Source organism: Myotis daubentonii, chromosome X (assembly GCF_963259705.1).
Source record: "Myotis daubentonii chromosome X, mMyoDau2.1, whole genome shotgun sequence".
Classification (NCBI taxonomy): Eukaryota; Metazoa; Chordata; class Mammalia; order Chiroptera; family Vespertilionidae; genus Myotis; species Myotis daubentonii.
Window position 1 is genome coordinate 10,856,391 of NC_081861.1, and position 22,138 is coordinate 10,878,528.

Here is a 22,138-nt window from a genome sequence, read left to right on the forward strand (position 1 = left end):
GCTCAGCCCTCCAAGACCTATTGCTGAAGACTAGGTACGTAGACTCTTGTGACCCCCCCTGTTCCTCTAGAGGAAACATGACCCCATAGAGGAGGATGGGGCTCTCCTGCCACAGAAAATGGGGGTGGAGGGAGTGGGAGACAGAAGCCAACCATTCCCTGGGCACAGCTCTCCAGCTGTTGGGAGGCAACTTTAATGGCTCCAGAGGTTCCCCATTCTTGTTCCAGCCAGGATTTGCGTGGAGGCCTAGTGCTCAGGGGATGTGGGCCAAGTCGCCTGGGGCCTGGAGTCCCTGAAAGCCAGCGCCGTGGCTCAGCTGATTCTTGGAGGTGGTGCCAGGAGGGTTGGCAGCCCTTGGCTTCTGACACCCTGGAACAGTGACTTCACATCTGGGTCCTATTGCCATCAGGCAGGATAGTGGAGCCAGGATCAAAAAGTGCCCCTGGGTGGCACACAGCTGCCACCGTCTACCTTGCCTGCCTCGCCAGCACCCACCACCTCCAGCAGGTGCCCCTTAAGCTCCCTCTGCTGGTCTTTCTATGGAATCCAGAAACCCTAGCAGCCAGCAACCCTAGCCTGGCTTGGCCCTGAAGGGACTCAGCTGTACTGCTTTTGGGAGTGAGGACCCAGCTCTTCTTGAGAGCCTCCCCATTTGTCCTGTAGCCTGGAGGAGGTCCCCAGGCAGTTCCAGGTCACAAATCACTTGCCCTCCATGCCCCCAGCCCTTCCTACTGTTATGAAGGACAGAGCCGAGGCACCGAGCCCTGCCCCCTCAGGGAGGTTTGGGGCCTACCTTCCTTGCACTGTTGCCCTGTTCCTTTCCTGGAACAGGCAATGGTGATCAAGCACCAGGGTGCCAAGGGTTTGCCATATGGGTTCAATGACCCCTCGCCAAGACCCCCTAGGAGGCAGTCACATCAGAGTTGAGCAGACTGCCTTGGAACATGTATGTGGGAAGGACTCCCCTAGGACTTGCCATCTAGCCCCTTTGGACCCCAGGGCTCTGGGCACTTCTGCAGCCATGGATGGCACCAGTGAAACTCCCTGGCTAGGCAGGAGGGCTGAAGATTGACCTGGAGCATGATGCAGGCACGGGCATGTGAGTCTGGTGTCTGATGGCACTGGGTGTTCAGGGGAGCGGTAAGTGAAAGGCCAAACTGGGAGAGCTGGCAATGGCTCCTCAGAAGTAGGGTTTCAGGCCATTGCATCTTTCTGTGCTTTCTATGTGTCCCACCTGACACCAGGGAGTGGGAGCACATGGAGAGGCAACATGGAGGGGGTGGGGTGTAGCGCTTAGAAGGACTACACCCCAGACAGCTGCCAGGTTGATTGGCTTCAAGTGTATTAGTGAAATGGCCACTCACGATGTAAGCACAAGAGTACTTCAGTATGCGGCTCATGCCCAGGGCTGCACACACAGGAACCACTGCAGGCCGTGTAGGGCTGTCTACATGTGTTGCTGACTGCTGGGTTTGGAGGAAGCCAGGCAGTTGCTGTCCCAATGGTAGGCGGTCAGAGGCCCTACCCTGGGCAAGCCCGAGGGACTGAGGGGCAGGAGAGAACAAGACAGTCCTCTGCCAGACCACATGTGCTGGGAGGAGGGGCAAACCCATGTAGGCAACCAGGAGACAGCAGGTAGATGCTGGTCACCGGGGGCCCGAGGCAGGGAAGGCTTAGCTGGGGGCTGGGGTAGGCAAGCCTGCAACACCAAAGAGCAAAGCAAACCCATGAGACGGGAGATTCAGCCCAGTCCCCGCTCAGTGTTGCATTATCATGTGGACCAGGGGATGGTGGCTGCCCAGCCCTGACCTGTGTGGAAGGCAAGGTGCAGTGACGCAAATGAGGGGCCTCTAACTGTTTATTGAAAGAAGCACGGGGGCTGGGGGCACTGCCCTCAGGCCTGGATGTGGCTCTTGGCATTGAAGGCCAGGTAGTAGATCACTATTCCGATGACTGCGGCCAATACCTCGGTGGAAACCCAGGGCCCGTTCCAGGTGCCCTGCAAGAAAGGAGAGCAAAGCAAGCTCAGGGGAGGGATGGGCGAGCGGCCCAGCCCCTGCCCCCCAGAAAGTTTGAAGCTTGCTGAGTGCTTGCCGTTTCCCAAGCCCAGGCCAGCCTCTTCAGCCCACTCACCCGATGGTCTACGCTGACTGTGAACAAGGGTGCGATGATAGAAATGTCTTCGTTGTTTCTCTGAGCCTGCAAGGGAGGTGCTGGGGTTAGGGGTGCTGCCGGGTGGGGTGGGGTAGGAGAGACAAGAGCACTGGCTTGAGTCAGGGAACAGGGGGAGGAGAGAGATGGGTAAGGGAAAAACATAAGGTCCAAGCACAGGCGGGGCAGGCGTACAGGAAGGCACCCACCCAGCCACCCTGGTCCCTGTAAGCAAGGCCCCTAGTGGCCCAGAGCTCCAGGAAGAGGGGCTGGAGGGTGGAAGGGCTGTGGAGGCAGGGTGTGCCCTCCCTCCTGCAGGCTGGGGAGGAGCTGCAGGTGGCACTCACCTTCCTCAGGAGGCTGTAGGACTCCTCATCGAAGAATCTGACCTCATAGGTACCTGCGTGGGCATTTTTGTGATCTAGGCTCCAGGACACCTGGGTTGGGTGTTTGGCACAGGATAGGCACAATGAACACATCAGGGTCCCGCTGCCAGTGCTAACAGCACCACTGCCAGTGGCCCAAGACAAAGAACCCTGACCCTGCTCGACCAGGCCACCTCTAGGGCTTCCAGTCACACCCAAGAGCAGGTGGCCTTCCCCCAAAATGACAAACAAGCATAGTGTCCCTTACCTGGTAACGTCCCACGTCCTGACCCCGGGTGACAGGAAATTGTTTTCCACTGACGTCAGCATAAAGAGCCATGTTCTGGGGAGAAGACAAGGGGCGAGTCATTTTCTCCCCTATATGGCTGTTGGCAGAGGCCCCACTGTGCTGCTCCCAGCGGCACCTGTGGCCTGTGGATAGGGGACACCATGCGAGAATCATGGAGGTAGGCCTGGCACAACCCAGAGCCTTGCCAGGAAGCCAACACCCACAGATACTGTCACTATTTCTCTGGCTCAACTCTGGGGGGAGGGTACATTCCTTTTTTGGCCTGGCCCCCCTAACCCACAGCAAGCCTGTTAACTGTGAACAGCATGGGATGATTGACATGTCCTTATTATTTCTGAGCCTGTAAGGGGGTGCTGGGGCCAAGGGGTATCCAATGAGCTGTCCAAGAAATTTTATATCCAAAAAGGCCCAACTTCCTTCTTTGGGCCTTTGGGAGGCTGGTTAAAGTCAGGGGCCAAAGTCAGGTCTGTTCAGTCTTAAAATTATGAAATATCCACATGGACATACACCTTGGCAAAGAGCAACCAGAAAAGGGATGGAGGAACCTGGGGACTGACCCCTGGCTGTTTCTCACTTCCACATACATTCTTTTATCAATGATGAGAATCATTGATCAGCTGCCTCCTGCACGCCCCACCCTGGGGATTGAGCCTGAAAATCGGGCATGGGTCCTGACCATGATCTTCTGGTTCACGGGTTGATGCTCAGCCACTGAGGCACACTGGCCGGGCCACATACATTCTCTTTAAGACACAGCAAAGTGTCTACCTACATTACTGCACCTAGGCAAAAAAAACCCAGGAAGCTTAGGAGAATGTTCTTTGAACAACTGCTGGAATTTGATCTTAGTGCATCGAAATCCATATGGGTCCCTGGGTCTGCAAGTTGAGTAGCTAATGCCCAAGGTCCCACGCTCACTACCCGCTTCTCACCCCAGTACCCTCCTGGCTGAACCCCCCTCCCTTACCTGGACCCTGTTCTTGCATGTCAAGGAAATCTCCACAATGAAGACAGTCTCAGTGGAAATGACGGCATCAGAGGTTGTGTAGTAGGAAGGGGTGATTTGGGGCTCCATGCAGGCCTCTGCTGTGGGGAGAAGGCAGAGAATGCCTGGGTAAGGCCTAGCTTGTGCATGCTGGGCTAGAGGACAGAGGGACCACCCTGATCCCAATTCCCACACCTCATCAGCTAAGGACACATGGAATCCTTTGGACCCTGCAAGGTAGGATATGGAAACAGATCTAAATAAGTCAGAAGTGCAATGGCAAAGTGGGTGGGGAATGGGAAGGCTTTATACAGGTGGAACCTCAATGTAAGGGCAAAAGAGATGAGTAGGGGGAGGGGGCTGGGTGGATTCACTGCACAACGCGTATCTATGGACAGGGAAGCCATGCAAAGGTTTGGGGCTATAGCCTGCCCCTGGCCTATAATACTCCAGAAACCCAGGGGGCTAAGCTGACTTCAATTCAGAGCCATGAAGAACCCTGGACAGTTTACTCAAAGTGTCCTCCAGACACAAACGTGGTGCTGCTGGCAAAGCACGTGGGCTTTTGAGATGGAGGGAAGGATTTCTGCCTCCAGCTACTGTGGACAGAAGGCCAAGACTAGCCCCAGTGTTTCCCAAGGGAAGGAAATGGGAGAGGTTCTGGATCCAGATGCATATCTGGTCCCCTTGAACAGGGCTGCCCTGAGAAAGAATGCTGCCTTAGCCATCTCCGCGCTGCTAGAGGCTAGAGAAAGAAGGGTGCCACCAAAGTCACAGGGCGCCAAGTAAATGCTACCAATGGTAAAGTTCTCAGCCAACTGCTCTCTGAATGTGGTGTCCCTGCCTTAGGTTGAGGCAATCAGGGAAGATTTTGGGTCTGGACATCGGGAAGATGCCTGGGAACACTGGTGGGGCAGTTCTTAGGAGCCACATCCCGAAGATCCTTCTGTGCCCTGTTAAGCTTGGCACCAAAAGGTTTTACAGCCAGGTATGTCCTTTCCAGACCTCTCGGGCTACAACATGGGGAATTCCTGAGAGATAAGTGAGAAGGGTGGAGGCAGGAGGCCAGTTAGGCTGGTGCAGACACCAAGGACGCTGGCCTGAAGTAGGGCAGGTAAAGTGAATGCACAGAAAGCGACCCCTTCCCAGCCCAGCCCCCAGGCGGCTCTGGCTCCTGCAAGGACATCCTCCTCAGCACACTTCCGGACTCTAGACTCAGCTCAACCCTGCCGCTAGGAGTTCATCTCTCAAGAACGTCAATTGATCTGACTGCGGTTCTGCTCTGCTGAAAAGCCCTTTAAAGTTAGATCAGGGCCTCGGGCAAAAACTCAAAAGTCAACAGTCTGGCCTGACACCCAAGCTCCCCGCTTACCTTAACCTCTTCAACTCAGATCTAACTCGCCCACGTTCATGGCCACTCTGCCTGGTCGGTCCCTTCTCCCTCTTCACTTTAAGAGCTCCCTTCCCGGGGAGGCCTGGCCCCACCGCGCCCAGTAGGTGGCTCCTCTTCTCCAGCCCATTTCCTCCCCCTGATCACCCTGCGCTGTAGAGCTTTGCTCCTGTACAACCCTCCTCCGAGACCAGGAACTCTGGGAGAGGGAGCAGAGACGTGTGTCACTTTCCCCGCTGGAGAGGGGCCGGGTGCACGGGAGAGCCTCTGAAACTCTCCCTTGCAGGAGCAGAAGGGAAAAAGATTTGTTTGTTTCTTCCGGCAGCCTGGCCGCTGGGTAAACATGTGTGGTGCAGGAGCGCTTGGTGGCCTTGGTCGTCGCGCCCCGAGGCGACCTGCCTCTTGGAGGAAGAAGGCCCAGTACCCCGCTTCCCCCGCACCCCTCCTCCCCGCCACACACCACCAGTAGTGGAAGAGAAGCTCGCTAGAAACGAGCTCCTGCCATGCCGCTACCTGAGCAGCAGGAGAGGCCCGACAGCAGGAGGAGCGCCAGGGCGCCGAGAGATGCCAGCGCCACCATCGCCTCTTCTGTGCCGAGGTAAAAAGAGAGCGACTCCACTGAGCACGAGGGGCAGACAAGGAAGCGCGACACGTAAGAGGACGCGGCAGCCAATCAGACGCCGGCAGGCTGGGCGGGCCTGTGACGTCGCTGGCGGCACTGACGTGTCCCCTCACAGGACCTGTGGCCCAGCTGGGTGCCCCCCAAAGATGGCGGCGGCGGCGGCTGCGCTCTCGGCACCGGAAAAGGGCGTGGGAACCGGCAAGTCACGCGCATGCGCGCTATCAGGGCACGCCCACTCCGCGGATTTGCAACCCTCCGAACTCTCGTGAGAGCGGTGTCTGCTTGTGAGGATCTGCTGTTGCTCTCACTTTCCGTCATGGCGCTGAAGGTGGCCATGGCTGTTGGCGGCCCAGCGAAGGCAGTGCTCAGGCCGGCCCTCCTCTGCCGTCCTTGGGAGGTGAGAGGGGGGAGCGGGCTGCAGGGACTGTCGCTGCAGCGCTCGCTGGGGGTGCTTTGCCCCTCGGTGGGACGGGATCTGGGGGCGGGGAGAGGGCTGTGCGCCGGAGTTGATTGGCCGCCTCCGTTGTCAATGACGTTGGTCCGGCTTCCCCTGGTTTCTGCGTCTTGTGGTGGGGGTGCTCCAGACAGGTGGGAAGAGTAGGCCTTGGCCCGAGTATCACCTCCGTAGTGCCCTTGTGGGACCCCTCATGAGACAGTCACGTATCTTGGCCTGCCTTGTTGTTGCCGCCTTGGGATCCCGTTAGCTGCCAACGTTTTTCGGGTTTCTCTTCTCATGGACTATTTTGCCACATGTCCTATTGGAGATGGAGAAATGGACTTGCCAGTACCCCCAGCCCTCCTCATGACATTCTTATAGACCCAGTTGTCCCCACCGCAGATGCTTGGAATAGGAAAGAGCTAGGGTTTGTGAGGCTGGTCGGGTGGGAGGCCCCTGGGGCTTCGTTTAGGATTCTGGTCCGACTTCTCTTTCTTTACACACGTAAATGAGGATAATTTAGTCCCTGCGTGAAGCATCAGCGAGCCAGGATTGGCCTGGAGGACAAAAGTTATGATCTTTAGGCCTGGCTACCCCACTGACCCACTGCGTGGCCTTAGGCCAGGCCCCTCCTCTATCTGGGCTTCAATTTCGCCTCTGTCTCAAAGGATCTCAAAGGATCCAGCCAACTTTGACCTTCCAGAACGCTGCGACTTTGCTGACACTCCTTGTGGACACATCCCCTGCCATGCTTTCCCTCTCTGGCCCCTGGGAAAGACGGCCCTGTAACAGCATACCCTTATGAAATTCTGTTTAAAAAGCTGACTCCTCCCACCTTGCTGATGGGAGACTTTCCAGAGGCCCTCACGATTCTGGCAGCTAGGCTCCCACAGGGGCTTGGGGAAGACATTTGTCTCTTCCCTGACCTCCTTTGTGTGTGTGCTTGTGTCCATACTGGGGTGGGCATGGGGGGGCTGGGAACAATCCGGGCAGTGCGTTGCCCTGAGACTGGTTGTCCTGGGTATGGGAACCTTTAGAAATGAACCCCAGAGTTTTGCTCCCACTAATGGGACCCTTGTGGGAAAACATGTAGCCACCATTGACACTAAATCCAACAAACATGTTGACGAGAGAAGCCTCAGTAAGCTGTGGAGTGGGGGGGCCCTTTGGTGGGAACACATATCACCCTGGACTCCTTTCTTTTCATAGCACCATTAAAGAACGAAGGCTGAGCCTGGCCCCATGTGGCTCAGTGGTTGAGTGTCAACCTATGAACCAGGAGGTCACGGTTCGATTCCGCATGCCCAGATTGTGGGCTCAATCCCCAGTGTGGGGCGTGCAGGAGGCCGCCGATCAATGATTCTCTTTCATCATTGATGTTTCTCTTTCTTGCTTCCTCTCTAAAATCAATAAAAATACATATTTTTTAAAAAGATGAATGAGGGCTGACAACCCACCCCCCCTACTCGAGGAATCAGCAGGAAGCCTGTGCGTATATCCCATCCTGCCGCATACCAAGCTGCTTTGATGGGCAGCTTCACTGGACCTGGGTGTGAGGCAGAACCTCCTTAACCCTGAAGGAAGGTGCCTGCATCTGTCAGAGCAAGGTTAGGGAAGTCTCTCTCCTGAGAGCCCCCTGGGTCTTTGGCCAAAGCCGAAGGAACATCTAGCATAGGACCCAGGTGAGGAATGCCGGGAGCCGGTCCATCCTTGCTGTTTCAAGGGACCTGGCATGTATAGCATACGGTTCTTAATATGTTTGCTCACCTTCTTGGCGCTGTGTTTAACCAAGGTCACCTCTCCGAGAAAGGTTGAATCCCCAGGTAGGGATTTTCCCCTGAAGTTAGGGAGGGGATGAAACTCCTTAACTAAGTGCCAGGCGGGTAGTTAATCAATTTAACTACAAACAATCATGCTTAAGCTACATAATCTTTACTCCCTGAAATGGAGATAAGAAACGCCCTAACCTTTGTAATAGAAATTGACAGGATTAGAATCAACTGGTATAAATACAGATGCAACAAGACAAAAACAGACAGAATTCAGAAGACAGAAAGACACAGAACTTAGAACACAGGGCTTGGAAGACAGGACCAAGAGAGACAGAGCCTAGGCACAGAACCTACACAGAACATTCTCTAGAGACAGAAGAACTTCACTGGAGAGAACATGGCAAAAGATCCTGGACTGAACCTGACTACAGAAATTGGCAAGAGAACCTGACTAGAACCTGGTGACGGTGACTGAACCTGACTGGAGAACCTGGACAGAACCTCTCTGGAGATCCTAAGCAGAACCTCTCTGGAGATCCAGACCAGAACTTGGCTGGAGATCCTGGCTAGAGATCCTGGCTAGGATGCTGATCAACTGAACGCTATCACTGTGTCATTCCTTCTTCGCCGACTCCGTCTACGCCTTTGGGAACCCCTGGACCTGCTGGGGTTGGACCCCGGCAGAGGAAGAGGTTCAATCCTGATGGTGGTGATGTGATCAAGGTGGGGGAAGGGGAGTTGCACAGAAGCAGAGCCAGGCTTGGTGCAAGGGCTGGCTCACCACCACACCTGTGTTACCTGTCCAGTGGACCTCAGAGGATTGAAGGCCAGGAGGAATTACTGTCAGGAGCTGCAGGGGTCATCATCCCCCCATTGGACACCAGCCTTGACCACTGGCCCGAGGGGCTGTTGGGGTAAAGGGGCAGGTATGCTTTTGCACAGCTCTGTGTGGCTTGCTAAGGACTGAACAGCTCGCATACCTCCTCCTGCTCAGCCCTTCAATAGTCACACAAAGCAGGCACCTCTGTTCTGTGGGTTTCAGGCGAGGACAGGAAGCTGAGCAAGGTTCAACTGTTTGCTGCCGAGAGTAGTGGATGTGGATTTGAACTGAGGTCTCCCTAGCCCCCAGAGCCGTCCATCTCTTCCTTCACTTTCTGATGTGCTCATTCATTCAGGAAATGTTTCTGTGTTCTAGCTCTGGGCTAGGCATTCTGCTGGGTCTTCGGGTGATAGTAGGGGACAGGACAGACTTGGCCTCCACTTTCAGGGGCTTAGGGGTTGGGGAAGGAGCAAGGCAGCGACAACCTTCTAGGACAGTGGTTTCTCAACCTGTGGGTTGCGACCCCTTTGGGGGTTGAAGGACCCTTTCACAGGGGTCGCCTAAAACCATCGGAAAACACATATATAATTACATATTGTTTTGTGATTAATCACTATGCTTTAATTATGTTCAGTTTGTAACAATGAAAATACATCCTGCATATCAGATATTTACATGACGATTCATAACAGTAGCAACATTAAAGTTATGAAGTAGCAACAAAAATAATTTTATGGTTGGGGGTCACCACAACATGAGGAACTGTATTAAAGGGTCGCAGCATTAGGAAGGTTGAGAACCACTGCAATAGAAGATTGTGCTTGGAGGGGGAGGAATTGAGGTAGGGCTTTGGGATGCCCAGGGTGGGGGTGGGTACCAATAGCTCAGCACCCTCAGAGCATTAGTGAAGGCTTCCTGGAGGAGGAGCAATCTAAGTGTCCTTCCACAAGGCTGTGTGAGAGCCTGTAAACCAGATGAATCCAAATACTGACAAGTACGAGAAGGAAAACAGAAATGCCCTGAGTGTGTCTGTGGCTACAGATCCAGGGGCCACATGGATCAGCAGATACCCCCAGAGCATCTTGTCCTAGCAGTCACCCCTCTCTTAACCCCTGGCTTGGGTGGGGTGAGTGGCACACCCTTGCTTTCAGAGCTTGTGCATGTGGGTGCCTTGTGAATACTGGCCAGGAGACTCAGGTGGGGATGGTCAGCGTCTGCTTGAGCTTTCTAGATTTCTAGCAGAAAAGCACGGATCTTTGAGAAATGGCCACGGTGACTCTGCTGTTAACTGAAATGCTCTGCTGCCGCTCCACAGGCAAGTGGCAGGGCGTCCCCAAGTGACAAGGAGGACCTTGGCTCTGCCCCTGCCACTTTGGATTGAGGGACACCCAGGTGTGTTCCCAGGTGGGGCACAGCAGGAGGAAAGTGTGGGGACCTGTAGCCACCCTGCAGTGGGACCTTGGATGAGGGTTTCTTCCTCCAGGTCAATGTGGGGACTCCAGATTGGTCACTTCTCAGCACCTGTCCTATTTGGCTTGGTGGCTTTTGCTCTGGAGCTGTCAAGTATGGCACTGATGTGGCCACACATGGCTCCTCTGAGTCAGAGTTGGGGACATTTGCCATCCATGTAAGCCGTGAAGCAGTTTTGCAATCCTTTACGGAAGCCTTCCAAAAGATTGGTGTCTGTTATTCTTCTATAAATGGTTGAGTCCTACCTGGTTTCTCAGTGGTTAGAGCATCGGCCCGCAGACTGAAGGGTTGCAGGTTCAATTCCAGTCAAGGGCACGTACCTCGATTGCAGGTTCAATCCCCAGCCCTGGTCAGGGCGCATGCGGGAAGCAACCAATAGATGTGTCTCTGTCACATCGATGTTTCTCTCTCTGTCTCTCCCCCTCCCTTCCACTCTCTCTAAAAATCAATGGAAAAATATCCTCAGGTGAGGATGAACAACAACAAAAAAAGAAAAACTGACCATGCAGCTGAAGGAGGCATAAAGGATTAGGACCACCCTTCATGGTGCTTCAGCAGGCTGGTCCCTGGGAAATGGCTCTGGAGCCATTTGTCTGGGCATGTGCTGTGTGCTGTTGTTCACCGGACAGTGTACATGGGTTAAGTCGCTCTCCCATGCCAAATTGACTTTGTGGGCTGGACAACAACCACTAGCATCTGGTTTCTCTTTGCCAGGTTCTGGGTGCCAACGAGGCCCCCCGGAGGAGCATCTCAGTAAGTACTTGCCTGGGTGTGTGTGCACGTGCATAGTATGTGTACGCTTGCACGTATGTAGATTTGTGTTCATGTGTGTGTGCGTGTGTAGATGTGTGCATGTGCTCCTGTGTGTGTTGTGCTTCTTTGCTCCCTCCTGTCCTTCCCTCTGAGGCATGGTCTCCAGAGGCTCCCCATCCTCCTCCTTCCCTCCTTCCCTGCGCTGTGCTAGTTAGACAGCATCCCCAGGGAAAAGACAGAGCCTTGTTCCTCCAACCTTGGCTAATCTGAGTCTTCTTCCTTCTGTCTCCCCTCTAGCAACAAACAATTGTGAGTATTCTTATCATCTGCCTATTAGATTTGGGGCTTCTAGTTGCTTTGGGGTTGACCAAAGTCCAGGTGGGGGCAGGGACTCCTTCCCCCTGCTTCCTCCTGACCCAGGAGTCCCCACGAGCAGCCCTGTCTGGGATGGGGTGGGGTGCAGTGCTCAGGTATGCCAAGCTAGCCTCTCACAATTGGCTGGCCCACCAGGTCCGTGCTGGTAGGAGGAAGGGAACTAAGGGCCTGCCTTCACCCTCCCTCTCCTTCCAGCCTCCATCTGCTAAGTATGGCGGGCGGCACACGGTGACCATGATCCCAGGGGATGGCATTGGGCCAGAGCTCATGTTGCACGTCAAGTCTGTGTTCAGGTATGGAGCCCTCAGGCCCCTCCCCGTGACGTGTCCCCTTAGGGAAGGTTGTGCCTCAGGCCCAGCCTGGGGGTACGCTGACAACATTGTGCCAGTGGGGCTGTAAGCCCAGAAGCCCTACTGGCTGGGACTTTGTCCAAACAGTGCACCAGTGGCAGGAGGGCTGTAGGCCAAGGCCTTTCATCTCGGTGCTGGTGATCCCACCAGGCCAGTCTGGGCTGGGGAAGGTAGCACCGGTTCTGCTAACTGTTATAGAGTTCAAGCAAGTCCCCATCAGTTGTGGCCGGGGGACCCAGTCTCCTGTCAGCCAGAGCCAGGTCAGGGTGGGCAGCAGCAGGCGAGAGGCCTCTGCAGCCAGGGGTCCAGACAGGCTTCTTAGAAGAGGTGTGGAGAGGCCCAGTCCAGCTGCCCTGACCCTGTTTTGCCCCAGGCATGCGTGTGTGCCGGTGGACTTTGAAGAAGTGCACGTGAGCTCCAATGCTGACGAAGAGGACGTCCGCAACGCCATCATGGCCATCCGCCGAAACCGCGTGGCCCTGAAGGGTGAGCTTGGGGGCCAGGGTGGGGTGCTGTGCGTGATTATTTAACCTCTGAGCTGATACTTGTCCCTGGGGCCCCATAGCTCTGACTTCCGGGCTTTTCTGGCTAGAGGGGATCCTTGTGCTTGGAGAGTGGACGGAAGTTTCTGGGGACCTTTCCGTGCCACGATTCTGAGATCTTAGTGGCACTAGTTTGTGCGGGTAATGGGCTGCCTCCCACCCACTTCTCCCTTTTTTAAAAAATATGTTTTCATTGATTTTGAGAGAGAGAGAGGAAGGGAGAGGGATAGAGAGATAGAAACATCAATGATGAGAGAGAAACATCATCAATCGACTGCCTCCTGCACACCCCCTACTGGGGATCATGCCCACAACCTGGGCATGCGCCCTCACCAGGAATCAAACCGGGGACCTCATGGTTCCTGGGTTGATGCTCAATCACTGAACCACACCGGCTGGGCTAACTTCTTCCCTTTTGAGGCAACCTTCTCTCTTCTGGTCAGGTTTGACCCTCACAGTCTGTCTTTATAAACCAAATGTCACAGAGATGCATTTCTCAACCTCTGCCTGCCACCTTGGCTCCAGCTGGCACAGCTATGGATGTTACAGACACGAATTCCAGCCCTCCTGAGTTTGCCTTGGTTTGGTCCAAACTTTTAATCCATCACTGCTTGGTGGGAGGAGTGTGTGAGCAAAGGTGAACCAGAGTAGAGGCCAAGGCCCTGGCAGTTAAATGAAGGGGCTAACATGCCAGCCACAGGGTGCCCGAGGCACTCTGGGTGAAGGTAGTACAGGCAGAGCATGACTCAGAGGGGCCTGTGGGCCTCGTGGGCCCTGAGAAAGGCCTCTTCTACTTGGCACCCTCCGACTGCCTTTTCCCAGTGGCTGCTGCCCCCGCTGCTCTGGGTGCCCCCAGTCCAGCCATGGCCAAGCCACGGTCTTTTCCAGGCAGCTCCTTCCTGCCCCGGAGGTGGGGCTTTTGTGGCACCTTGATGCAGGACCCAGCAGTAACCTTGGCCAAGGTCACCTTGCTGGCACCAGCCTGGCCCACTAGCCTGTTAGTAAGCAGGAGTGGTCACTTTCTATCCAGCCAGGTCCTGGTGTTGCCATTTTCCTCTTAGGGTCTGGAAAGACCCGGTTAGCTGCTAAGCCTTGTTCGTTTATTCACTCAGTAAGTACTTACTGAGTGTCTGGTATGGGCCAGGTGCTCCTCTAGGTCCGCAGAACCCATCAGCCAAGTGAACACACACACACTCCCCTCTGCCCTCATGGGGCTCATGTAGGCAGTTACACTCTAGTTTTCTGTGAAGTCTTTGTTGCTGAAAGCCATCTTCTCTGGTTGGAGCTGCCTTTGGTGTGCGTCCCCTGGGTCAGGATGGGGAATATGGTGGCACAACTGAGCCTGGGGGTCCCCTCTTCAGACTGGCTGTCTTGTTTCTGTCCTACAGGCAATATTGAAACAAACCATAACCTGCCACCATCCTACAAATCCCGCAACAACATCCTTCGGTGAGAGCCAAGTACATGCGGTGGGGGCTCCGCAAAGGTAGTATGGACTGTGCCAGCAGACAGTGGTGGCACTGGCCAGCTGCCTCTCTCTGTGTCCCCAGCACCAGCCTAGACCTCTATGCCAACGTCATCCACTGTAAGAGCCTGCCAGGAGTGGTGACCCGGCACAGGGACATAGATATCCTCATTGTCCGGGAAAACACAGAAGGCGAGTACAGCAGCCTGGAGCACGAGGTGAGTGAGTCCCAGGCCGCCCCCTTGTCCTCTCGGGTCATGGGGACGAGCCTGGTGAGTGTCAGCGGTAAGGAAGGCTGTGCCCAGGGAGAAGGATCCGATGGGACCTTGTGCTAGGAGCAGGATCTGATAGGACCCGGGTCTCTTCTCTCCGCCCCTTTTCAGAGTGTGACAGGAGTGGTGGAGAGCCTGAAGATCATCACCAAGACCAAGTCCCTGCGCATTGCTGAATACGCCTTCAAACTGGCCCATGAGACTGGGCGCAAGAAAGTGACAGCCGTGCACAAGGCCAACATTATGTATGCTCCCCGCCCTTGCCATGCCGCTGCCCATTCTGCCAATTGTCCTGAAGCAGCTGAAACGAGCAGCCTGTTCTCATGGACTCGGGGCCACCTACTAAGGGGCCATGCCCAGGGCTGTTCCCTGTTGCCAATGTCCTCACTTCAGTGCACACTTGGGGGAGGTGGAGTAGGGTTCTGCCCATTTTGCAGAAGGGGGACTGGCTAGAGGTTAGAACCCAGCCTGCCATGGTCATCTGCACACCCCGTCCTTCCAGCTGACCATGCAGTGGCCAAGCTGGTGTCCTGTGTCTCCCACAGGAAACTGGGCGATGGTCTCTTCCTCCAGTGCTGCAAGGAGGTGGCAGCCCGCTACCCCCAGATCACGTTTGAGAATATGATTGTGGACAATACCACCATGCAGGTAATTGACCACTGGGCTCTGAGGCCGTCTGCTCTAGGCCCCCTGGGCTTCTCACGCTTAAGGTTCTGTCTGCCCCCTCCATGCCCTGCAGCTGGTGTCCCGGCCCCAGCAGTTCGATGTCATGGTGATGCCCAATCTCTACGGGAACATCGTCAACAACGTCTGCGCAGGGCTGGTCGGGGGCCCTGGCCTTGTGGCCGGAGCCAACTATGGCCATGTGTACGCTGTGTTTGAGACGGTGAGTGCTGCCAGGGTTGCCGGGGCTGCTGGCCTTTTTGAGTCATAGCTCATATACCATCCACTTCACCCACTGAGAGTATACAATTCAGTGGTTTTTAGAATATTCACAGTTCACCACTATCTAATTCCAGAACATTTTAAAAAATATGTTTAGAGAGAGAGGAAGGGAGAAGGAGAGAGAGAGAGATTGAAACAGTGATGAGAGACACCACATCCATTGGCTGCCTCCTACATGCCCTGAATTGGGGATCAAGCCCGCAACTCCGGGCATGTGCCCTGACTGAGAATCGAACTGGAGACCTCTTGGTTCATAGGTCGATGCTCAACCACTGAGCCACACCAGCTGGGCTAATTCCAGAAATTTTATCACCCCAAAAAGAAACCCCATACTCGTCAGCTGTTGCTTTCCAACCCCCCCATCCCTGCCACTGGCAACCACTGATCTGATTTCTATCTCAGGGATTTGCCTGTTCTAGATATTTTCTATAAATGGAATCATACAATATGTGGCCTTTTATGAATGGTTTCTTTCCTTTAGCATAATATTTTCAAGTTTGATCTATGTTGTAGACTGTCAGTATTTTATTCCTTTTTATGGCTCAATAATAGTTCATTATATAGATAAACCACATTTTTTGATCCATTTGTTGGTTTCCTTTTAAAAAATATATATTTCTTTATTGATTTCAGAGAGGAAGGGAGAATGAGAGAGAGATAGAAAGATCAATGAGAATCACTGACCAGCTACCTCCCGCACCCCCGCCCCCCCCCCCCCCCCGCCCCACCGGGGATCAAGCCTGCAACCCAGGCATGTGCCCCTGGCTGGAATTGAACCTGGGACTCTTCAGTCCGCAGGCTAACGCTCTATCCACTGAGTCAAGCTGGCTAGGGTGGTTTCCTTTTTTTTTTTTTTATAAGTTGAGATAAAATTGGTATAACATAGTGGAACCATTTCAAAGTAAATAATTCCGGGCTATTAAGTACACCCACAATGTTGTACATCACTTCTGTCTAGTTCCAGAACATTTCCATCACCCCAAAAGGAGACCCTGTCCCCATTAGCAGGCACCCCCATCCCGTCCCCTGGCACCCACTGATCTGCTTTCTGCCTCTGTGGATTTGCCTGTCTGGATACTTCCCACGAGTGGAAGCATACTCTCTACAGTCTCACATTTGCTACCCTCTTTGTCATCTTGGCTCTTCCAGGCTACAAGGAACACAGGCAAGAGTATTGCCAATAAGAATATTGCCAACCCCACGGCTACGCTGCTGGCAAGTTGCATGATGCTCGACCACCTAAAGTAAGTGGCTTCTCCATGCCTGGCCATCAGCCTCCCAACTGGCCCCTTAGGTCCTGAGGACTGAAGGCTGCTCTCCCTCTTTAGGCTCCACTCCTACGCCACCACCATCCGAAAGGCTGTCTTGGCATCCATGGACAATGAAAACGTGAGGCTCCCCCTCTCCCCTCTCCTGCCTTCCCCCACCCCAAAACCCTTCCTCTAGCTTGGGTTGAGCTGATGTGATGCCCGAGGGGCTGGGGGTGGTGACCTGGCACTTCCTGCTGCCCCCAAGTGGAGGGTGGTACCAGGTAGGGTAAGGCTTGTGGGCCTTAGCTGGTACCACTACCTTATCCCGCAGATGCACACCCCAGACATTGGGGGCCAGGGCACTACGTCGCAAGCCATCCAGGACATCATCCGCCATATCCGCATCATCAACGGCCGGGCTGTGGAGGCCTAGGCTGTCCCTCTCTCAACCCCAGCACCCCGGCTGGCTTATACGGCAGACCCAGAATAAACTGGCTTCTGCCCTAGCCCTCGGCCTTGTGCTTCTGTCACTCCAGGACACTGGTGCTTCAATTCACACTTTATTAAGAAAAGAAACACGCACACTTCGCACTCAGGGCCCTCTGGGAGGGTCAGGGGCAGAACACATTCTCAAAGGTGGGCCTGGCCCCAGCATGTCTGCTCTGCCATGGGGGATTGTGAGAGCTTGTGCCCTTGGGGTAGGCGAGGGCGGCTCTAGTAGGGAGGCAGGAGTTGTCTCACTTTCCCTAAAGGCACTGACAAGTGAGGGTTGGGGCAGGAGCTGGCGGGGTCTAGGGATTGAGCCATGGGTGCTGGAGGCAGTCGGCTGCGCTGGCCCGCTTTTCGGGGATGTACTCCATCATGGGCAGCAGGAAGGCACTGAACTGCGTGGCCTGCTCCAGTGGCCACTCGTACTTCTCCATGAGCACCTCATATAGGCCCCAGCGCTTGAGGTTGTGGATGTGCCGCAGCTCTCCTGGGGCGGGCGCAGGACTCAGGTCAGGCTCTGCCAGCATAGCCTTTGTTCTGGGGCCTGTCTCCCCTCTTTCAGAGCCCAAGCTTCCTGCCCCCTCTCCCCCCGCAGACCCAGGTAGCTTGAGCCTGTGGGGCCCCACCTCTCCGGTTGAAGAACTCCCGGGAGTAGCGGCCGGAGAGGGCGAAGGCCGGGGGAATGTCTCCCAGGAGCTCCACGATGTGGGCGATGTGGTCTGTGGACAGAGATGAGGTTGGAAGGCAGCCACGAGGCCCCAAGACCCCGAGGCAAGCCCAGGCATGCCTCCCCTACCCTCATCACGACTGTAGTCTTCTCCAGAGTGGGGCTCGAACAAGTAGTCGCCGGTGGCTAGCTCAAAGGCCTGGAAGGGGGAGAGGTTGAGGCTGCTGGCCGGCAGGCTGGCCCCTGGTGGGGACAGCCCAGGCCTACCATGCACGCTGTGCTCCAGATGTCGGCTGGGGGCCCATACTCGGCACCAATCAACACCTCCAGGGCCCGGTACTGCCGCGTCTGTATGTCCTCAGTGAAGTGCTTGTGCTGGAGGCAAAGGGAGCCCTGGGGAGGAGCTGGGGCCACAGCTGGCCTGCCCCCACCGGCCTCCCACTCATCTCCCACCTCTGGGCCACGCACCCAAGGAGCTCAGTGGGGCTCTGTGAGCCTCAGGGTTCCCAAAGGTCCCAGGAGGAACTGGCCGGATGATCTGAGGCAGAGGGCAGCCCTTCCCAGTGGCTCCCACTCCTTGCCATGGGCCCCGTTCTGCCTGATGGGACTATAGGCTCTGCCCTGGGTCTGTTGTGCCAGGCAGACCGTGGGGTCTAGTCAAGTGTGCTGCTGGGTGAGCCCTTGCTGAACAAATGATCAAGTGCCCCACAGGCCTGAGTCGGAGCTCCTGGAAGTGGGCCTGTCCCTCTACCCTCATGGCAGGGCATCCAGCTCTGCTCTCCAAGGCACATTCATACCACCCAGCAGGCGTTGCCCAGGTCTGCGATCTTGATCTTGATCTTGTCTGCATTTTGAGGTTCCAGGGGGTTCACCAGGAGGTTCGAGGCACCAAATGGTGCTGAGGAAGGAAGAGAAGAGAGAGGCTGAGCTGGCCTGGCCCTGCCCACCCTACCTGCCCACCGCCCTGCTGACCCGGCCCGGCTTACTGCTAGGTGACAGGAGGCCCCCAGTCTCCCGCTGATTGGATGAGCCTGAGAGGATGGAGCACGAGGCAGGAGAGAAAAGAGAGCCGGAGAAGCCTGACGTCTGGGAGCCTGGGCTGAGGCTGCGGTTGCCACCTGGGGCCGGGGAGGAGGAAGCTGGGGAGGGGCCGGTCCTGGCCCCCCCAGGGTGGCAGCCAGAAGAAGAGGTGGAGCCGCTGCCCCCCTCTAGTCTTGAGCCAGAGTCTGGGGACATGGGCAGAGGTGGTATGAGAGCCGAAGACCTGGTGGCCATGCTTGGCAGCCCTCGGGCCCCTCCAGTGCCTTTAGCTCCTCACCCTCAGCTTGGGCGGCTGCCTCCAAGGCCTCCAGCCTCTGCAGGTCACGCAGCCGCTCCTCCAGCAGCCACTTCTGCTGTTTCCTTTTGCGTCTCATCTTCTTTTTCTTGTTTTTCGACAGCTTACCCGGCTGCCGTTAGAGCCAGGGTCACCCCAGGGTTCCTGTCCCCTGTCCCTTGACCAGCCCAGACCTCTGTCTGTGGCTCACACACACCATAGGGGACAAGACCTTCCAGCCCCCAGGCTCCTGAGGACATTAGAACATGGCACAACTCCCCTCCAGCCCACCCCTTGGTACCAGCCTCTTGCCCATCTCTGCCTTCCCTCCTCAAAGCTCAAGGTTGAGGAGGAGCTGATGGGCCTGCCTCTGACTGGGTTCCTGCCTCCCCTGGGGGCAGCCTTGGCCCCTCCTGGCCCAAGATGTGGGGTATTTCCCTTGAGCACAGTGGCAAGCAGTTTGGGACACATGACCCACCCTGTGTATCACCCTCATCTGAGCCAACAGCCTTTTGGAAATGCCACTGCAGGAGTGCTGGGGAGGGTGGGGAGGCTGAGGAGACAAGCTTTGAGGACTTGGGGAGATGCACAGGAAAAGGGGTGCTCCAACTTACCGTGACTTCCTGGGGGGCATTGCTCACTGTGGGGTAGGAGGGGCACAGGGGTGGGAGAGAAAGGAACAGAGACTCAGGCAGGGGTGAGGCCCACAGGCCCAGCCCCAGCCCCACACAGGCTCGTACCTGTAGAGCGGGATGGGGGCGGTGCCCCTGATTGCTGCCACTCTGTGGCCTCAGCAGCCAGGCGCCTGATGTAGGTGTCACCCACACACAGCAGGATGTTCTCCGGCTTGATGTCTGTGTGGATGATCTTGCACTTGGTATGGAGGTAGTCCAGGCCATGCAGCACCTGGGGGGAGCCACTCCTGAGCGCCACCAGCCCTGCCCAGGCTGCCCAGTGCTGTTCACACAGGGCCCCGGATGCCCACCTGTCTCACAATGCTCTTCACGCAGGGCACGGGCAGGCCCTGGTAGTTGGACTTGATGATCCACTTGAGGAGCTGGTGGCCCAGGACCTCCAGCACCATGCACACATCTGGGACTGGGAGTGAAGGATAGCTGGCGGGCACACAGCTGGATCACAGGCCCCACACACCCTCAGCTGGGATGTGCCAGTTGGGATGGTACATTCTGTGGTCATCCTAGAGAGAGGGCCCTTGAGCAGACACAGGCCTCTCAGACCAGCCCCCCTCCTGTGCCCAGGTGTGCCACAGAGGCAGCCCCTGCTATTTGGAGGTAACTCAGCCACCTGGGGACCCACTCCCCCACATGAAAAAGTAGTGAGGGTATTTAGAAGACAAGTGTCCCTGGAAGGCATAAACCCCCATTGTGCAGATTTGCAAACTGAGGCCCTTGTAGCTGGGAAGGCACAAGCTGGCCCCAGGCACTGCCACAGTGCTTTGCTCAGCCTACAAAGGATACGGACTCCATTAACCCCTGAGATCCTGAAGTCATCAATGAGCTGGACAATGGTCTCTCTTTTGGGGTCACTGGGGTCACTGTCTCGGACCTGGAGCAAAAACCAAGCAGCCATGAATGGCTCCAACCTGCCCCTCGCCAGTTGCTCCCAGCAGCAGCGGCCCCTCTCCCATTCCCTCTAGGCTGCTGGCCCCTCCCTCGACAGTCCTCTCATGAGGGTAAGAGCCAGCTGGAGCCTGCCCCTCTGGGAGTCCCGCCCTGCCCCAGGAGCCCCCGGCAGGCCATGCACCCACATTGCCAGGTCCTGGGCAGCTCACGGGGAGCTGGGAGCTGGTAGGGGAGGTGTCTCACACATTTCAGGAGCTTGATCTCATCCACAGCTGTCTCCGTGTAATGCCCTGCGCTCTTCACCACTTTCAGGGCCACAAAGCGCTTGCGCCTGCAACGCCGAGACCCGCATTGGCTGCCAGCCCCAGGCAGACCCATGGGAACATCATGGTGGCCCCAACCAAGCCCAGAGGCAGGATCCCAGCTGGCACTGGGACCCAGGGGGCAAAGGGGACACTCACTGGATGTCCCAGCAGAGCCAGACGGTAGAGAAGTGGCCCCAGCCCAGCTTGCGCACCACGTGGTACCGCCCATTGAACAGATCACCAATCTTCACAGGGTAGTAGCCACCTGGGGAAGGGAGCCGATAGAGCTTTGGAGGCGGGGGCGGGGGGGGGGGGGGACGGGACACCACCCTTGTGGCCCCGTGGCTCATGTGGGCTGGTGCCAGCACCCTTTCTCCTGGGTTGTCCCACTCCCTACGGCAGCCCCTGGCTGCCTGTGCCCCAGGCCAGGCCTCACCCTTGCAGTAGTCCTTGGGGTCCTCCTGCTCCTCGTCATCCGAGCCCAACAGCCCCTGCAGCATCCGAGGCGCGGGCGCAGCGGGTGCTAGGTCAGAGCCCGAGGACTCGGGCCCGCAGGAGGCCTGTGAGCTGCAAGTGGGGCAGGCGAGCAGTGAGCACATGAGGCGCCACGGCCACCCCGCCCCCCCTCAGGCGCCGCCTGGGCTGATCCCTACCTGCTGCTACTGCTGCCGACACTGTCCCCGCCGCCGCCGCCTGTGCTGGCGCTCATCCCGGCCTTAAGGCCTGCAGCTCTGGCGCCCCGAGCTGCTGCTCCTGTGGGGCCGGTCTCGGCCTGCGAATTTATAGCCTCGGCCGCTGATCTCACCCGCCTTTATAAATAGCCTCCCAGCTGTTCAGCTGTGGGCAAGGTATGCAGCGGGGAGGGGGCAGTGCAGCAGCCAGAGAGAGCCCGGCCCCCAGGCTAAGCCCCTGTGCTGCTGCCTCAGGGCTGGCACAGGGGCCATCTCGGGAACAGGGTGTGACCCAGCCTCCATACTGAGCAGCCCCACAGAGTCCTCAGGACCAAGGGGGTTACCCATAAGGGGACATGACGACCGGATTCCAGGCTGAGTTCTTGAATTCCAGAGCCAGCTGAGGGGAGCAGCCAGGCAAGGACTCCGTGGAAATGGCGAGCTAGTCCTCAGGCCAAGAACAGCCCCTACTCCCCACCCCCTCACTCCACCCCCATGCCTAGCACCATTGACCCTTTGGGGACATTCTCTGGCTTCCCACTTGGCCCTGTGGGAGCCTTCCCAGAGGCGATCCCTCATATTCCCAGGGGCATCACATTCTCTGCCCACTCCCAGCCGGGTTCCCACTTTTCCTGTGTCTCATTGACCCCTAAGACAGGTGGGAGCCCCGTGTCCTCCTTTTCCTGAATGTGGGTCACTGGGGGCCCTGGCGTGGCAAGAGTCAGGGGCATGAGCTGAAGGCAACTGGTTCCTCCCACCCGAGGTGCTGGCCGAATGGAAGCCTGGGAACCTGTCCAGCCAGGCCTCTGGCACCGAGACCCTGTACAGTCTCCTT

The 22,138-nt window shown here is 56.6% G+C and overlaps 3 protein-coding genes across 6 annotated transcripts; 1 reads left to right on the forward strand and 2 right to left on the reverse strand.

The window, feature by feature from the left end:
• Positions 1 to 1,840: 1,840 nt before the first annotated feature.
• On the reverse strand, positions 1,841 to 5,848 carry SSR4 (signal sequence receptor subunit 4). Of its 2 annotated transcripts, none has more exons than XM_059680084.1 (6): positions 5,715 to 5,848; positions 3,794 to 3,909; positions 2,785 to 2,859; positions 2,499 to 2,588; positions 2,134 to 2,199; positions 1,841 to 1,999 (listed from the first exon to the last, which is right to left on the reverse strand). In XM_059680084.1, exons 1-6 carry the CDS (start codon positions 5,779 to 5,781, stop codon positions 1,895 to 1,897), a joined length of 519 nt encoding a protein of 172 aa, XP_059536067.1. In that variant the 5' UTR covers positions 5,782 to 5,848; the 3' UTR covers positions 1,841 to 1,894. The 2 variants fall into 2 exon arrangements, with proteins under 2 accessions (XP_059536067.1, XP_059536066.1); XM_059680083.1 differs by having other exon boundaries at positions 3,794 to 3,912; positions 5,715 to 5,847.
• A 186-nt stretch (positions 5,849 to 6,034) lies between these two features.
• On the forward strand, positions 6,035 to 16,788 carry IDH3G (isocitrate dehydrogenase (NAD(+)) 3 non-catalytic subunit gamma). 2 transcript variants are annotated; one of them, XM_059680081.1, is made up of 13 exons: positions 6,035 to 6,220; positions 11,036 to 11,074; positions 11,372 to 11,383; positions 11,645 to 11,742; positions 12,173 to 12,285; positions 13,730 to 13,790; positions 13,892 to 14,024; positions 14,190 to 14,323; positions 14,624 to 14,726; positions 14,818 to 14,964; positions 16,173 to 16,267; positions 16,352 to 16,412; positions 16,605 to 16,788. In XM_059680081.1, exons 1-13 carry the CDS (start codon positions 6,035 to 6,037, stop codon positions 16,704 to 16,706), a joined length of 1,284 nt encoding a protein of 427 aa, XP_059536064.1. In that variant the 3' UTR covers positions 16,707 to 16,788. The 2 variants fall into 2 exon arrangements, with proteins under 2 accessions (XP_059536064.1, XP_059536065.1); XM_059680082.1 differs by lacking the exon at positions 11,372 to 11,383.
• A 32-nt stretch (positions 16,789 to 16,820) lies between these two features.
• On the reverse strand, positions 16,821 to 21,558 carry SRPK3 (SRSF protein kinase 3). 2 transcript variants are annotated; one of them, XM_059680080.1, is made up of 15 exons: positions 21,286 to 21,558; positions 21,069 to 21,199; positions 20,789 to 20,897; positions 20,571 to 20,658; positions 20,223 to 20,310; positions 19,730 to 19,836; positions 19,485 to 19,650; positions 19,359 to 19,384; positions 18,748 to 18,877; positions 18,416 to 18,547; positions 18,227 to 18,327; positions 17,697 to 17,804; positions 17,559 to 17,628; positions 17,389 to 17,481; positions 16,821 to 17,249 (listed from the first exon to the last, which is right to left on the reverse strand). In XM_059680080.1, exons 1-15 carry the CDS (start codon positions 21,339 to 21,341, stop codon positions 17,065 to 17,067), a joined length of 1,590 nt encoding a protein of 529 aa, XP_059536063.1. In that variant the 5' UTR covers positions 21,342 to 21,558; the 3' UTR covers positions 16,821 to 17,064. The 2 variants fall into 2 exon arrangements, with proteins under 2 accessions (XP_059536063.1, XP_059536062.1); XM_059680079.1 differs by having other exon boundaries at positions 18,416 to 18,655; positions 21,286 to 21,547.
• Between the last annotated feature and the right edge of the window lie 580 nt (positions 21,559 to 22,138).